General features: G+C 40.9%; 1 protein-coding gene across 4 annotated transcripts in view; it reads left to right on the top strand.

The window, feature by feature from the left end:
• The window catches only part of LOC135201749 (uncharacterized), a 76,485-nt gene that overhangs the window by 22,709 nt on the left and 35,733 nt on the right, over nucleotides 1–18,043 (top strand). For all 4 annotated transcript variants that reach the window (XM_064230970.1, XM_064230969.1, XM_064230968.1 and 1 more), the window contains exon 3: nucleotides 11,432–11,565. In XM_064230970.1, coding sequence (XP_064087040.1) covers nucleotides 11,432–11,565 — 134 coding nt within the window. The remainder of the gene's footprint in view (nucleotides 1–11,431; nucleotides 11,566–18,043) is intronic.

Below are 18,043 nucleotides of genomic sequence, written 5' to 3'. Positions count from 1 at the left end.
AATAAAGTTTTGTACATACTTACCTGGCAGATATATACGTCTAATGGCCCACCCACCCGCCTCCCCTCAGGAGACAGGTGAATAAGAGAAAATCTGGCTGGAGAGATAGATTGGTCATCGCCCGCCACCAGCGGCGGGTAGGTAGACCACCTGACCTACCTGTCGCGTGTGCCGCGAGATTTGAAATTCTGTCGGAACGTCGGAGACTATAGCTAAGTATATATCTGCCAGGTAAGTATGTACAAAACTTTATTGTAGTTTAACAATATCATATTTCGGCGTATAAGTCGACCCTTTAGCCCCCAAAAATCATGCCAAAATTAGGGGGTCGACTTATCTAATGGTAACAAAAAGTGAATCTTTATTATTTTGGCATATTGGCACAGGAATCCGGGCTTTACAGTTGGCTAATAACAATGACAGCCTTGTTGAGGTACTATGTGTATGTAAATACCAGTATAAAAACATTTCACACTGTAATACGACAATAATATACATTAGAATATCCGTTACTAAATAAAATGAAAAGAAAAAAAATCAAAGTAACTCTAAGAAACCCCAATCGCACAGCAAGTGTAAACATTGCGTAGCCATTTGTAGTACAGGCGGTCCCCGGGTTACGACGGTTTCCGCTTACGACGTTCCGAGGTTACGACGCTTTTTCTTAAATATTCAATGGAAAAAATCCGTCCTGGGTTACGACGCGTTCCGAGGTTACGACGCTGACGCTTCCGACGCTCCGAGTTAACGACGCTTTTAAAAAAACGCATACTATGATAAAAATCCTTTATAGTTTAGCACAGTATATTAATAAAAATAAGTTTCTGGTTAGATTACAACAAATTGAGATTATGATGATTTTCGACACTTTTTATGTTGTATTTTTCTATGTTTTTTAGTGACGCCTCATATGCGGAACTAGTTTTCCGAGCGAATGAATACATACTAGTTTCAATAATAAACAGTTCCGCCAAAAGCGCAAATAATGAAAAAACATCATTGCTTGTTTCCAGTAAATAATAACAAAACGAAGTTTCTGGTTAGATTACAACGCAAATTCCAAGTATCCAAAGAGAGACATTATCCAGTAATTTGTAGATCAGAGAGAGAGAGAGAGAGAGAGAGGAGAAGAGAGAGCGAGAGAGAGAGAGAGAGAGAGGAGGGCGTCTTCCGACGCTCCGAGTTTAAGGACAGAGAATTGTTCGTTTCGTTAAACGGCCTCTGACTCATGCCAGTAATTGTTTTTGGTTGATACTTAAGTAATATAAGCTATTTAAAGATAACGTTTACTTTAATTAGTCATAATGATCGTAAAAATAATTAATCAAACTGGTTCTTTGGTAGCCCTCAATATTTGGCAAAATCGAAGTATCCAAAGAGAGACATTATCCAGTAACGTAATTTGATCAGAGAGAGAGAGAGAGAGAGAGAGAGAGAGAGTAGAGAGAGAGAGAGAGAGAATTAGAGAGAGAGAGAGAGAGAGAGAGAGAGACGCTTTGGCAACAATGGTCGGGGGTGGGGTTTTTTATAGCTTCCTTCTGCTTGATGATCGTGGATATTGTAGAAGGATTTCGACCATACGCGTTTGCCAAATCGACGATACGAACGCCACGTTCATGCTTTGCTATAATTTCATGTTTGCTTCCATCGAAATCATTTTCTTGGGTTTTTTCTTATCACCTGCTTTGTCTTTAGCTTTGAGACCCATGGCTTAATAATAAAATAGACAAAATAACACGAAAAATAGGGCGCAAATACAACGAACTAAAAATCGAACTAAAAGAACCCTGGCAGCGAACCAAGACAACAAAGAAACAACTGAACGCCATTTATCGGTCGCCTATACACTAACACTCATCGCAAAATCGTATCTCAAATATTTCGTTGTATATCAAAGCTTGTATTTTCGCAAATTTTCTGTTGTTATCTCAAAACATTGCGTATTCTTTAGGGCAATCGTATGTCAAGTTTCCAATGTAATTTGGATCAGAGAGAGAGAGAGAGAGAGAGAGAGAGAGAGAGAGAGAGAGAGAGGAGGAGACACTGCTTTGGCAACAATGGTCTCGGGGATTGACGTAACGTTTTATTTTCTGAACAGATAGGACAGAGAGTGTTCGTTTCATTAAACGGCCTCTGACTCATGGCAGGAAATGTTTTGTTGATACTAATATATAAGCCTATTTGAAGATACATTTACTTTAATTAGTCTATATGATACGTAAATAGTAATCAGCTGTTCTTGTAGCCCTCAAGATTTTGCAAAATCACTCCAGGTTGTACATAAAACAACTTTCAAAGAATTGTAGTGTCACCAGAGGATTACCCAATAGTTTTTACCTTCAAGAACCAGCATTCTTTTATGAAAATAACTCCAGGTTGTACATCAAAAACTACAGGCAAACAACATGTAGTGTAACCAAAGGATTGACAAGTAAGGTTTTTATAACTTTTATTAGTTTAAGACATATTTCCAAGCGTTGTTCCGGCTTACGACGATTTTCGGCTTACGACGCGTCTCAAGAACGGAACCCCCGTCGTAACCCGGGGACTGCCTGTATAGTAATTGAGTAATTGAGAAGGATGCGTTCACTCTGACAGTTTTGTATTTACCGGGGTATTGTTCAAAAACATTTATGGTATGAAATCTTTTTTTATCACTTTAAATAAAATAAAAAAAAATTGTATTTAATAGTAAATATGTATTCAAAATCCTTCAAAATTACTTGAGTCATCGTCACTTGAATTAAACAATTCATCAAACAAATTATCATTCACGGTTTCATCATAAGGATCCCAGTTTGAATCTGGTGAATCAACTGCAGGTTCGTTTTCCCTCTATGAGCCTGTTTATGTCATAGAAGAACCAATGTCCAAGGAATATTCCAACATAATAATAAAATACCGGCACGTCGTTTTAACAACCCAATCAAAACATTAACTTGAGTGGCAGTTTGTACATACATATATACGTAGGCTGTTATGTAGCGGTAGTTTACATACACTCGAGCAACGTATCTTTCGTTTCGTCATTTTAATCATATTTGCGGGTATTCATCTTTTATATATTACACAGATTTGTTAATATACCGAGTGTATTACCTGTATTTCTTATGGTAAGTAGAGCAACATATGTACCGTAATAACATTCAGGTTATTTTCTATGATGCGTTTTACCCTGCTGCTTATTTTGAGCATACGGTTGGCCTCACATTTTATAAGTCGACTAATATACCCGATATTAGTTAAAATCATAAAAATTTACTCAGAATTGGGGGGTCGACTTATCTTCCGGTCGACTTATACGCCGAAATATACGGTATCTCCAACAATTTTCAAGGTAGTCTGGTCAGTTTTATTTAATTTGGCAGCTGAATTATTGCTCTGTACAGTGGCATACAAAAAATCCCCAAAATAAGTTCATTTAGATGAAATAAAGTATAATTTACGAGATATTGGAGAACTTTGCACCTCCCCAGAAAAATTTATTCTAAAGAACCTTTTGTGATAAAGGTTTCATTTGTAAACAATAGCACACCCAGATACATTCTCTCTCTCTCTCTCTCTCTCTCTCTCTCTCTCTCTCTCTCTCTCTCTCTCTCTCTCTCTCTCTCTCTCTCATATAAAAAAGATAAGTTATATAATTTGTTCATGAAACTTACCTGTGAGATATATATACGTATACGTAGCTGTATTCTCTGAAGTCCGACAGAATTTCTAAAAACTTATGACACACGTAGTGGGAGTTGGGTGGTTAGTACCCATTCCCGCCGCTGGGAGGCGGGTATCAGGAACCATTCCCATTTTCTATCAGATTTCTTCTGTCGTTCCTCGGTGTTGTAAACGTCTTTTGTTTACAGCACCTCCGCCTCAGGATTTTGGAAAACTGTTATTGCTTGAGTATCCTCTTGACTTTTTGGTTTTTTGATATTGGATCGATAGCTAGGCACACGTTGACTGTGGATTGTTTGGATTTTGGCTTGGTTTTTTCCTTAAATAAGATGTCTGGGTCTAGTTCGGCTAGCGCCAGGGTGTGTATGAAGGATGAATGTAAGGTGAGGCTACCAAAGGCTTTGGTTGATCCTCACACAGTATGTAAGAGTTGTAGGGGACAAGTGTGTACGTATGATTTTCGCTGCACTGAATGCGAAAGTTTAACTGATTTGCAATGGAAGACGTATGAATCCTACGTTAAGAAATTAGAGCATGACAGGATCAGGAGGTCTTCCTCCAGGAGTAAGTCTGGTAGCAGACAGGGTATTAATGTATCCCCTTCTAACCCTCCTGTAGAGTTTGTAACTCCTAACCCCATAGTGTTGCCTTCGGGCCCTCAAGTGGTGTCTGCGGAGGGTAATGCCCTTTCGCTTATTATGGATTCGTTAAAGACGCTAGAATCCAAAGTGCTTGCCCTTGAAAATAGGCAAAGTTTTAAGTGCAGTGATAGTGCCCCTAGTGAAGTGGAGGGGGCGTCAGATCAGCCCTATAGCGCCTCTAGGCTGGGACCTCTGCCGGACTCCCAAGACTCAGGGAGAGGGCATGTCGAAGGCCGAAGGAGGGTTACGGGGATCCCCACGATCTGACGTCCTTCAGCAGTTCCTGTAGACCGCTTCCCAGGCTGCTAAGGAGCGTGCTCGTGCAACGCTCCTAAAGGATTGTTTTTCGCCTTCCGACGCGTCCTCCCCGCGCAAGGGGTGGTTATCTCGTCCGTATTCGCGGCCTCTAAAGAGGACCTTCCAAGATCAAGACGCTTCACGTCATGCTCTGTCTGATTGGCGGTCTTCTCCGGAAAGCATGGCTTTTCCGCCTCAGAAGAAGACTAGGACGTCATCCGACGATGACGCCTTCGAGCGCCCCAGTCGCTCTAGAGCCAGGGCTTTTCCTGTGAGAAGGAAGAAGGCGTCCCCTCGCCCCTCGCCTTCTCACAGGTACAGCTCTTCTCCTCGTAAGGAGACTTCGTAGACTGAGATCATCCTCACTATGCAACGTCAACTGGATGCGTTGCTTAAGCAGAAGGAGACGGTTCCTCGTCGCAGGAAGGACGACAGACTGCCTATTAAAAGGACCAGACAGTCTCCCCCGCCTTCTCCTCGTTCTTCCCCGTCTCCTGGTTTTTCGCCCTCTAGACTTCGTTCTTCTCCCCAGTGCTCGTCTAGAGGTGGCGGTAGACGTCATCTGACTTGCTCCCTTGGAGAGAGAGAGGTTTCATCGCGCTCCCCTCTCTTCTCGGCGAGAGGACGATCGGCATTCCGATCTCGACGCTTTTGCTGATGACGAAGTTGTACCTGTTGTACGGACTTCAGTACATGCTGATCCTCGTAGTAAGGAAAGGGCGTCTTCCTTTTCTGCTCCTCTTCGACCTGCTCGTTTCGACGCCCAACGTGACGCTCGTCAGGATGCAGGACCTGACTCTTCGCGGGACGTTCGGAGGGATGCTCGGATGGACGCTCCGCCGGACGCTCCGCCGGACGCTTTTCCCGAGACTCTTGCTGATGCTTCACGGCTTCGTGCAACTTCACGTTCTCCACAAGCTTTGGTATCTGATCCTGCTACTGTGAAGGATTCTGTTTCGGGTGCGCTCCCCACTTCTTCTCGACATCGTTCGGATATAAGACTCGGGGCGAAAGGACTTTTGCCTCTTCCTTCGGGGTTTCACTCTGGTAAGGAAGAAGGGGAGTTAAGCTGTTCTTCTGAGGATGTTGACGGAGAACAGCCTTCGACGTCTGCTTCATCGGACTACCAAGTCTTGGCTCGGCTTCTCCGTGATTCGTTCGGGGATACCTTCCTTCCTTCTGCTCCTCCTTCACCTCCCTCGCAGTTTTCATCGTCTAAAGCAAGCAAGACGTCTGGTTTTATTAAAATGAAGACTTCGCTATCGACCAAGAGAGCTTTCCATAAGGTCAACACCTGGATGGAATCTAGGAAAGCACAAGGAAGGACCACCTTCGCCCTGCCTCCTTTCTAGAACTTAGCGGGGTTAAGGCAGGGTGTGTGGTACGAAACTGGTGAAGAATTGGGACTGAAGGTTCCTACTTCGGCGCAAGGAGATTTCGCCAGCGTTGTGGATGCCTCTAGGAGATCTCTCCTAGCTTCAGCTAAAGTTTCGTGGACGACTTCAGAACTGGACCATCTTTTGAAGGGCCTTTTCCGGTCCTTGGAAGTCTTCAACTTCTTAGACTGGTGTCTGGGAGTGCTAGACAACCAGTCTTGTAAGCCAGATTCGATTAGCCTCGGGGAGCTGTCCAGTGTATTGTCATGCATGGACAAGGCCGTCAGGGATGGCTCGGAGGAGTTAGCCTCTCATTTTTCCGCAGGCGTTTTGAAGAAGAGATCGCTTTATTGCAATTTTGCAGTTAAATCTGTCTCTCCCTCACAGAGGGCAGAGCTTTTGTATGCGCCTTTTTCGAGCCATCTCTTCCCCCAGGCTATGGTGAAGGATCTGGCGGTAAGCCTTCAAGAAAAAGCCACTCAAGATCTTTTGGCTCAGTCGTCGCGACGTCCTACTGGCCCTTCTACGTCTTCAGGAAGCCAGTCTCTTAGGAAGCAGAAGCCCTTTCGTGGAGGAACTTCAGCTAGATCTTCACCCCGAGGAAGAAGTCTTCCTAGAGGCAGAGCCCCGGCTAAGTCTAGGGGTAAGAAATGAGAGATCCGTCCTTCAGTCGCCGGTAGGAGCCAGGCTGCAGTTGTTCGTAGAAGCCTGGAGAGAGAGAGAAAGGCGGACACCTGGTCTCTCAACATCATAGAGAAGGGGTACAAAATCCCTTTCGTAAAGCCGCCCCCGCTGACTTCGAGAGAAGCGGAGGATACTTTTCGATCTGCTCGAGCAGATGCTCGAGAAGGGAGCAGTGGAACAGGTCTTAGACCTGGCATCGCCAGGATTTTACAACATTGTTTCTAGTTCCAAAACAGTCGGGAGGATGGCGGCCGGTCTTGGACGTAAGTCGTCTGAACCTCTTTATAGAGAAGCAGAGGTTCAAGATGGAGACACCTCAGTCAGTTCGGGGGGCGTTAAGACCTGGAGATTGGATGGTATCACTCGACCTTCAGGACGCTCACTTTCACGTCCCGATACATCCCCAATCAATGAAGTACCTTCGCTTCGTCCTGAAAGGAAAGGTATTTCAGTTCAGGGCTCTTTGTTTCGGACTGAGTACAGCCCCATTTGCGTTCACCTTTCTTAATGAAGAATGTTGGCGATGGGTGGCTCCATCTTTGCAACATCAGGATCTCGCTCTATCTGGACGACTGGCTCATACGAGCCTCTTCGCAGACCTGGTGCCTGAAGGACCTGCAAACGACTCTGTCTTTAGCTGCATCCCTGGGACTTCTGGTAAACTTCGAAAAGTCACATCTGACCCCAACACAGTCCATCGTGTATCTGGGATTTCGATGGATTCAGTGGCTTTCGGGCTTTTCCGTCCCAGGAACGTCAGCAACAAGGCATAGAAAAAGTGTCAGCCTTTCTAGGGAAGGATTCATGCTTGGTGAGGGAATGGATGAGTCTGCTGGGGACCATTTCCTCGCTGGAGAAGTTTGTTTCCCTGGGGAGGCTACACCTCCGACCTCTTCAGTTCTTCCTGTCGGACCAGCTGGACAGACTAAGGACAACCTCGACATGATTTAACCATCTCAGAAGATGGTAAAGAGCCATCTAAGATGGTGGCTCGATCCGTTGAAGCTGTCAGAGGGCATGTCCCTCAAGCTTCGGAACCCCGACCTAGTGTTGTTCTCCGACGTGTCATCCACGGGGTGGGGAGCAACACTAGGAGGGGAGGAAGTGTCAGGCACCTGGAGAGGGGAACAGGTAGCCTGGCATATCAACTTCAAAGAGCTGGCAGCGATTCAGTTAGCGCTCCCGATCTTTCAAGACAAAGTCTCCCGTCGCGTAGTCCAAGTCAACTCGGACAACACCACAGCCCTGGCATACTTGAAGAAGCAAGGAGGAACGCACTCTCGCTCCCTGTTCGCTCTAGCGAAAGAGATTCTTCTTTGGACGAAGGCGAGAGAAGTCTCGATCCTAACAAGGTTTGGTTCATTGCCGGAGTCGAGAACGTCCGTGCGGATCTCCTCAGTCGACAAGGACAATTGCTGCCGACAGAGTGGACCCTCCATCAGGACGTATGCCAGGAGCTGTGGGGTCTTTGGGGATGTCCTTTGGTGGACATTTTTGCAACATCAAGAACGGCGAGACTTCCTCTTTATTGCTCCCCGGTTCTCGATCCGTGAGCAGTAGCAGTTGACGCCCTTCTATGGGATTGGACGGGCCTAGACCTCTACGCATTTCCCCCCTTCAAGATTCTGGGGGAAGTGATAAGAAAGTTTACAGCTTCGGAAGGGACGAGGTTGACGTTAATCGCCCCTTTTTGGCCCGCAGTTGACTGGATCACAGAGGTGATGTCCTTCCTGGTAGATTTTCCGAGATCTCTTCCGTCAAGGAGAGATCTACTCAAACAGCCCCACTTCGAGAGGTACCACATAAACCTCTCCGCTCTGAGTCTGACTGCGTTCAGACTATCCAGAAGCTGGCCAGAGCGAGAGGTTTTTCGAAACCTGTGGCTAAGGCTATCGCCACCGCGAGGAGGCCTTCATCAATCGCGGTGTACCAATTGAAGTGGGCGGCTTTTAGGAGCTGGTGTAAGAAGAAAGGAGTTTCCTCTACCACGACCTCTGTGAGCCAGATCGCCGACTTTCTCCTTTATCTCAGACGAGATTTGAAGCTTGCAGTGTCGACCATTAAGGGCTACAGAAGTGTTTTATCTGTAGTATTTTGCCATAGAGGGCTAGACCTAGCTAATAACAAAGATCTCCATGATCTATTGAGATCTTTTGAGACCACCAAGGTGCCTCTTCCTAAGTTGCCTTCTTGGAACTTAGACGTGGTCCTGAAGTTTTTAATGTCAAGTCGCTTTGAACCTCTTCACACTGCGTCTTTGCGAGACTTGACGAAGGAACAAAGAAACAAGGGAAAGGGGACTGTATTCCTAACTGCTCTGGCGACGGCGAAGAGAGTTAGCGAGATACAAGCTATAAGTAAGCACGTCGGCTTCAAAGGGCATAATGCGGTCTGCTCTTTGGTAATGACATTTCTGGCTAAGAATGAAAACCCCTCCGACCCTTGGCCTAAGGCGTTCGAGATCAAGGGTATGGCGGAGATCATTGGTCAAGAGCCAGAAAGAGTCCTGTGACCTGTCAGGGTTTTAAGAGAATACCTTCGGAGAACAAGGAATTGTAGAGGTTCTGCCCGAGAACTTATGGTGTTCGGTCAAGAGACCAGATATGCCCATGTCCTACTCGTCTTGCAAGGACAGTGACTTTGGACTGTTGAGAGTAAACGCTCCCGAAGTAAGGGCTATTTCGACCTCGATAGCCTTCCAGAAAAAAATGGCCCTCAAAGACATTTTGAGTGCCACTTTTTGAAGGAGTAACTCAGTGTTCGCCTTGCACTACCTACGGGAGGTGAGAACGACGTACGAAAACTGTTACTCTCTTGGGCCATACATTGCCACAGACACTATTTTGGGGGCAGGAGGTAGCACTCATCCTTTCCCATAGAAAAGGGTAGGTGAGTTTTTTAATCTTTGTAATGTTTATGGTTGTAGGGTCGGCCGCCGAATGCGGACTTCCCTTCTATTAGCCTTTTTATGTGGGAGTATTTTGTTAGGCTAACTTAGGTGGTGGTTTTGCCTCGTTGCCCTCAGAAGTATGGTCATGGTCTAGTCCCATTGTGGTCACGTCCCTGTTGACAGATCATCTAGAGCGCACCAACTACACTAGAGTTACCTTGTTGGTAACTAGTGAAGCAGATGCAGGCTTGGGTGACAGAAATCACGAAGTCAGCTATGCTAACAGGTAAGGAACCAAGATGTCAATCATCTACATGTATATGTTTCCTAAAATCCTTTTCTGTCTCTCCCACCGCCAAAGGTGGGATTCAGCTATATATATATCTGACAGGTAAGTTTCATGAACAAAATGATATTGTTAAGATACAATAAAGTTTGTTCATACTTACCTGGCAGATATATATATTTAAAGTACCCACCCACCTCCCCTCAGGAGACAGTGTAGATAGAAATCTGATAGAAAATGGGAATGGTTCCTGATACCCGCCTCCCAGCGGTGGGAATGGGTACTAACCACCCTACTCCCACTACGTGTGTCGTAAGTTTTTAGAAATTCTGTCGGACTTCAGAGAATACAGCTATATATATATCTGCCAGGTAAGTATGAACAAACTTTATTGTATCTTAACAATATCATTTTTACAATACAAATCTACAACTATACAAAATAATTATACATACACATTGAATATTTATGAAAAATGTCAGGAACACTCACCAAAAATGATCTTCATTCAACTGCTGGTTTGCGCTCCCCCCCCCACCCCCCCCCCCCCCCCCCCCCCCCCTTCTTTTTTTCTTTTTTTTTTACCACGTTTATGATATCGAAAATGTGGTCTTAAACTTTGATTGTCTATATCTGTCATTGGTAAGAGAGAGAGAGTTAATTTCAGTTTGCATGTAGTACCTTGAACATTGCATTATGAGTCTCTTAAGATCAGATGGTGAAAATGGGCAGTTTCTGTTTGGTTCAAATTCTTGTTCTTCCCACCTCCTCCCATTGATTGGTGCCATGGTTCAGATTCTTGTTCAACCCACCTCCCATTGATTGGTGCCATGGTTCAGATTCTTGTTCAACCCACCTCCCATTGATTGGTGCCATGGTTCAGATTCTTGTTCAACCCACCTCCCATTGATTGGTGCCATGGTTCAGATTCTTGTTCATCCCACCTCCTATTGATTGGTGCCGCCCTCTGTTGAGCCGCCTGGTTTTGTATTCCTCTTTCCTTTCCTAAATTGGCTGGAATTTTCTGCTTAAAGTGTTCTGTTTTTCCATACTACGACTTGCCCAGAAAGGCTTAAACTTTTTGATTAACATAAAGACAAAATTTCTTCTCTCATATATGGAGAGGTTTAATTTAGGAAGGTTAGGAATGGTAAGGCATATTATTATGGAGCATTGTGGATAGCATAGCCATTGATATGTATTGTTTTCCTCTTAAGTTTGTATTGTCTTTTCAGAATCCAAATTGAAATCATAAGCTTTTTTTAAATGTGATAAAAAAAAAAATTGGGTAATTTGAGAATAACCTGGATGTATCCTAATTGGCAGTAGATCTTTTATTAATTTTAGAAAAACCAGAATATATCTTAATTGCCAATAGATCTCTTACTAATTTTAGAAAAACCAGAATACTATATCTTAATTGGCTGTAGATCTTTTATTAATTTTAGAAAAACCAGAATATATCTTAATTGGCAGTGGATCTTTTATTAATAGGTTTGCAGATGGGAGAAAGTACTTGTTTCAAGCAAATATCATCAAGGATCTTTTAACTAGGTTTATTTCAATTATGTTTTTATTTGTGTTTCAGGTATCCTGCAAAAGTCATGGAGGAAGTGAGTGCTTTAGCCCGTGGTATGGCACTGGAATACAAAGAAAAAAAGAAAACTAAACTACAGAGAACATTTGTTAAAGCCTCAGATGCTGCTGGGGCAAAAGTCAGAGGTACTCGTTAATGGTATCTTTTTTTGTGTTAAATGATGAAACATTCTTTTCTCTGTTTGTCCAGTTGGGATTTTCTCTTCAGTGTTTTAAGGATGGGGTTGTAGATTGGTTTTATTAGAAAGTTGGATGTTCTCAGAATGATTTGTTTTGGTTTTCAGCACCCGTCAGTCTGTTTTTGCACAGTTTTCCAAAGCCAGTGGTATTGTACTTTTTTTCCCCCCCTTTTTGTCTAAAGTAGATACATATTTTTATAACATGCTAGGAGTGTTTATTTTTAGGTGCTTTTGGCCTCCTGTTCTTTCTAAGCATAAAAACAGTCTAAATATAAAACCAGGTCAATTTTATTTTTAGGTACATAGTGGGGATACACTTATGGTATCAAGGCTTGGTATTGATAAACGCAGTTTAGGTTTTTCTATCCTATTTGATGTATTTAGGGCTGCACTAGTGCTGCTTTACAACTTTGACTGTAAATCTTAATTTTTCAAAGAAAATTATTGTTTTCCTAAACAGTGCTAGTTTCACATGAATGAATTTTTAAAGGATTTCGATAATTTCATATAAGCTGAATTACTCTACTTCAGAGCATTTTTGCTGAGAAGAACATTCTTGCTGAATTGGATATGCCAGAAGTACACTACAGTATGGATGCGTTATGTTTAAAATTCATATGAGGCCAAATTGAAGATTAGTAGTGAATAACTTCAAAACAATCTTAAGTGAACATTTAGTGATAAGATTGAAATGATGATGAATGTCCTTTGTGTTCATCACTAGTAAGGTCTGTCACTTAATCTTTTCTTAACTGAAGTATAACTTGAATTCTGATTGTTTTAACTTGGTGGTTGCAAAATTTTGTAGGTTGCACTTGAGATTTTGGTAGGTTCAAAGCATTTCATGTTCTACATTGTCAGTCTTTTATTTTATTAAAATTAAAGAGTATCATTTTGAGTTTCTTTTTTGATCCTTGATAAAAATTGTGTTACATCACTTCATCACAGTGTCTGAAGTCATGTGAATTTGATAAAAAAAAAAAGGCCTTGTTGACATTTATGCTGTATTTTACTAAACTTACCAAAGAGTATGATATGCTTTGATCCTGAAGACCAAAGACATCACTTAAATGTTTCCAAGTTGAGTTAATTCCGGGATACTTTTCATCTATACTATATAGTTTCATAAAGCCTAGGTATAGCGCTGTACATGAAAAAGTAAGTAGCTACAGTGCCTTTCTGCATTGTTCAAGATCTCATGAGGCATTATTTTGTAAGGATCACCAGTCATTTTTATGTTTGTTGTTTGAATACTTTTCATTTTTGTCAGCTTAATTGTATTGTAATCATGCAAAAGCAAAAAGCTTTATTGCTCAAGAGAGGGAAGTGTATGGATGAGTCGTTTTGGCTGTGCATATACTTTGATACTCTGTATCCCTTGTTAATTTGTGACATTTCAGTTGAATTGCCTACTGTCTGTCATGTGACAATCCATTATGGATTGTCACATGACAATCCATTTCCTGGGAACTCCAGTTGACTTGACATTTTTATTTGGTCACTGTTATTTGTGTGTGAATAGTGTTCTAAGTAAAAGGTGTAGTGCATTGAGAATACATTTACAAGTTACTGCATTGGATAGCAACTAAAGCTTATCATCAGTGATGAAGACTTGACTTCGAGCCAAGACAAAAAAGAAAGGTTCTCCTTATTAGACAAGATGGAAAGTTGTATGAAATAGTAATCAGATAAATTCTGAAACTCCTCAAACAATTTGATTAATCAAATACTAATCAATTGACATCTAATGTAGATGAAGTGTATCCGTCACAATCCCCAATGTAGTAATTCATGAAAGTGCAAAATGCCATTCCAAATCTCGATGAACCATCCATAAATTTGATTTAGCTTTATTAAGAAAATGAAGCAATGAAAAAACCACAAGTATAACCAACTGCTTACGTGTTATACAGTACATACATCTAAAGAAGATTGTGGAGAATATAGAATTGAAATAAAGTAATTGACAGATGTCTGAGGAATATGCAATAATGAAAAATATAAAACCCAACATTACAGCCCCGTAGGGGGTTAGTGAAGTTAGTGTACCTCACATCGTGCACTGTAGGCACTACTTGAGGTTCTTTGTAGTGTCCCTCCAACCCCTTTTATTCCTCTCCTATACCTTCATTCATATTCTCTTCCATCCTACTTTGACCCTCTCCTAAGAGTGCTTGGCCAGAGTCAATATTCCCATTCCATTACCAATTCCAACTTTAGAGGAAAAGTACAAATTCAGAGCAGAATATTTTCATTCAAAATTAAGAAAAGACCAGCAGGTCACTTACTTGCAATAATTGTGCAGGTCCCAGGTGATGCCACTGTACCTTTAGTGCATTTTGAGTCATCATAAATGGTAGGCCTTGCATTTATTGGGGTCCAAAGGGTTATGAATGGTTTGACTTAGAGGCGTCCCCGGTTATCGACGATCTGGTTTTATGGGACTTGTCTAGTGCCATAACAGGACGAGTTCTGGTTATCCGCACCATAAGGATGCTTATGGCACCGATAACCGGTTATCAGCACCATAAATCACAAAGTTTCAGTTAATGGCAGTTTTCACTTATCGGCGCACCCCCGGGAATGGAACCAACCGCCGATGACTGGTGACTGCCTGTACATTCATTGGGACCTGTAGTTGTGGGACTCGTCATTATCTAATTCATTATTGTCGAGTCTATGACCTTAACAAGTGACCTAATAAGCTTAGTAAGTTAAGTATATCTTAGTTTTACCAGACCATTGAGCTGATTAAGAACCTATTTGTTACTTAGCGACGGGACCTACAGCTTATTGTGGGATTCGAACCACCAAGAAATGAATCTAATCACCAGAAATAAATTCTTCTGGTTCCTTTTGTTGGCAGAGGGGGTAAATGAACCCAGACATTGAGATCAGTAGTTGAGCATGTTAACAACTCGTCCAACAAGGAACTAATATTGTAGCAAATGCTACTCAAAGGTTGTTTACCTTACTATTTAGAGCCTTCTTTTCTAGCAATGAAAATGAAAGTAAAGGAGTTCTGGCTAATCTCATAGAGGATGTCTGATTGGAAATAGCGAGAAAATTTGGAAATTATCAATTCTGCTTTACAGTAATATATCAGGGAGATGGGAAACTACCCTTTGTTGTCTGAGGATTGGAAACATTTGACCCTAGGATTACTTATAGCTAGGCAACCCCAGCCATTCTGTGATGAATGCTTGGTCCAGGCGACATGTACAGCACTTGCTAGACAAGTGTCCCAGTGCTGTGGACCTGAGAAGGCATTCCCTCTCAGATTTTCAGTTCAGGAGGGTAATGGCAGTTACCCCTCTTAAGCCGGAGCCCTAAAAATCAAAACGTCTCCCGTATGCCGGGCCTGGTTTGGAGTGAGCGCGGAAGTGGAAAAAATAATTTTTTCAAAAAATTACAGCGCGCGTACTTTGAAGATTAAGAGTTCATTTTTGGCTCCTTTTTTTGTCATTGCCTGAAGTTTAGAATGCAACCATCAGAAATGAAAAATAATATCATTATCATATGTAAATAATGCGATATATGGTAGCGAAAAAAAAAAAATTCATACATAATTGTATTCCAAATCACGCTGTGCAGAAAACGGTCAAAGCTAACCAGTTACTTTTTTTTGCGTTGTATTGTACACTAAATTGCGATCATTTTGATATATAATACATTGTAAAACAATAAAAAGTAACACCGGAAAAATATTATCACAAAATGATGTACGAATTCGTAACGCGCGGACGCAAAAAAATATTTTTTTCAAAAATTCACGTAATTCTAAATAATGTTCTAGAGACTTCCAATTTGTTTCAAAATTAAGACAAAATGATTGAATATTACGATACTGTAAGAGTTTTTAGATTAGAATTGCAGATTTCGACCATTTCGGACGAGTGTTAAATTTGACCGAATGTCGAAATTTTAATATATATATTTTTTTCATATGCACATATTTCGAAGATGGAAAAAGCTACAACCTTCAATTATTTTTTATTGTATTCTTCATGGAATTTGCGCACATTTTGATATATGAAACTCTATAAAAAGGCTAATATGAAAAGGAGCAAATATTAGGATAATGCCATGTACGTATTTCGGAGACTTGCGGCCGCGAATCGGCGCGCGGAGTGAAGGTAAATATATTTTTCAAAAATTCACCATAAATCACAATATTGTTTTAGAGACTTCAAATTTGTTTCAAAATGAAGAACATGACGGAATATTACTAGGCCGTAAGAGTTTTAGCTTACAATTGCGTTTTTGCAACTATTTCGGTAGAGTCAAATTTGACCGAACGTGGTTTTTTTTCTATTTATCGTGATTTATATGCAAATATTTCGTAAAAAGAGAAAAGCTACAACCTTCAATCATTTTTAGTTGTATTCTACATGAAATTGCGCACATTTTCATATATAAAAACTTTATGAAACAGCTAATTTTAAATGGTGCAAACATTTCGACAATCGCACAAAAAAATTCTGATTTTTTCGGAAGAGTTTACCGCGCGAAACGTAATTTTTTTTTTGTTTTTTTTTTTTTCATAAATTCACATAAATCAAAATATTGTGCAGAGACTTCCAAAGCGTTGCAAAATGAAGGTAAATGATTGAATATTACTAGAATATAAGAGTTTTAAGCTTACAATTGCGTTTTTCGACCATTTCGGTAGAGTCAAAGCTGACCGAAAGTTGAAATTTTGCACTTAACGTTATTTATATGAAAATATTTCAAACTGATAAAGCTACAACCATGGGTTGTCTTTTGTTGTATTGTGCATGAAATTGCGCACATTTCCATATATAAAACTTTATGTAACGGCAAATTTAAAAGGGTGCAAACATTAGGACAATCGCACGAAAAAATTTATCGGAAGAGTTATCGCACGAACGTAAGGAAAAAGTTTTTTTTTTCATAAATTCACCATAAATCGAAAATATTGTGCTAGAGACGTCCAATTTGTTGCAAAATGAAGGCAAAATGATTGAATATTACTATAATATAAGAATTTTAGCTTACAATTGCGTTTCTCGACCATTTCTGTAGAGTCAAGTTGAACGAGGGGTTGAAATTTTTGCACTTATCGTTATTTATATGAAAATATTTCAAAATTGATAAAAGCTACAATCATGAGTATTTTTTAGTTGTATTGTGCATGAAATTGCGCACATTTTCATATATAATACTTCATGTAAAGGATAATTAAAATGGTGCAATAATTATGTCAAAGTGACGAAATAATTTCCGAGATGTGTCACTGATACTTTTTAGTGCGATAAGAAAGAAATTCGCGCTTGCGCGCCTGCGTAGCGATTGTAAACAAAACAACGCCGTGATCCGTGAACTCCCAGCATCCCCAACGGCGCGTGATACAAAAGTTTTCGGCTGGTAGGCCTATAAGTATTTTTCCTCGCGAATTTTTAAAAAAACTTTTTTGAGCCGACGTATGATACGTCCAATCGGCATACGGGAGACATTTGACTCGACGTTTAATACGTCCAATCGGCGTAAGAGGGTTACAAGTGAAAGGAGGTAAAATTGAACCGTGTGTGATTTTACATTAGTAGAATGAGCTGAACTCTAAATAAAATAAGTATAATGTTTGTATAGTGTTAGATTTTAAGTAATTGTTTATAGTCTTAAGAGTATTTTTTATTTTAATGTGTTTTATAAGTTTAGAATTTTATATTTTTCCAATTTATATATTTTTAAGTGCTATTTTACAAATGTGTATATTTGTGAGGGAAGGAGAGAGACAATGGTAAAAAATTGTTTTGCGGTATTGGTGACACTATTTGTTGTAACACAAGGTATTTATTTTTAAATTAGTCAGTTACACTTAATAGGTCTGGACAAGACTTTCCACAAAACCTGATTATGGCACCATAACAATAACCAAAATGCGGCCCGTTATGGCACCATAAATTGCTGATCTAGCGCCATTCAACCGAGTCCGCTAATACCGGGGACTGCCTGTGTGTGCGTATATCTATAATATATATATATATATATATATATACACAGACGGTCCCCAGGTTACGACGGGGGTTCCGTTCGTTTTAAGACGCGTCGTAACCGAAATCGTCGTAAGCCGGAACGACATTCTTGAAAACATGTCCACAGGGAAAATTTCACTACTAATTTGCAATTTTTCTTAGGGCCGTATCTCTAAAATTATCACTAATTTACTTTTTTCATGTGCAACACTGTGTATTCACAAATTACTGTATATATTTTCATTAAAGTACAAAAGAGAGATAGAGAGAAATAACTCCTTACGGTTTCAATAGATTGAAATGAACGTCTGTAGGCAACTTTTTCCCCCTCCCATAAATACATATATTTCTCCAGAGAAGAGAGAGAGGACTGTGCAATTATGTTTGTCTGTCTATCAATTCTTTTGCTGAGTGCGAGAGAGATAAAAG

The sequence above is a fragment of the Macrobrachium nipponense genome, chromosome 28 (genome assembly GCF_015104395.2).
Source record: "Macrobrachium nipponense isolate FS-2020 chromosome 28, ASM1510439v2, whole genome shotgun sequence".
NCBI classification, from domain to species: domain Eukaryota; kingdom Metazoa; phylum Arthropoda; class Malacostraca; order Decapoda; family Palaemonidae; genus Macrobrachium; species Macrobrachium nipponense.
The sequence above is the reverse complement of the archived record's forward strand: the minus strand, read 5'-3'. Positions and strand labels throughout refer to the sequence as shown.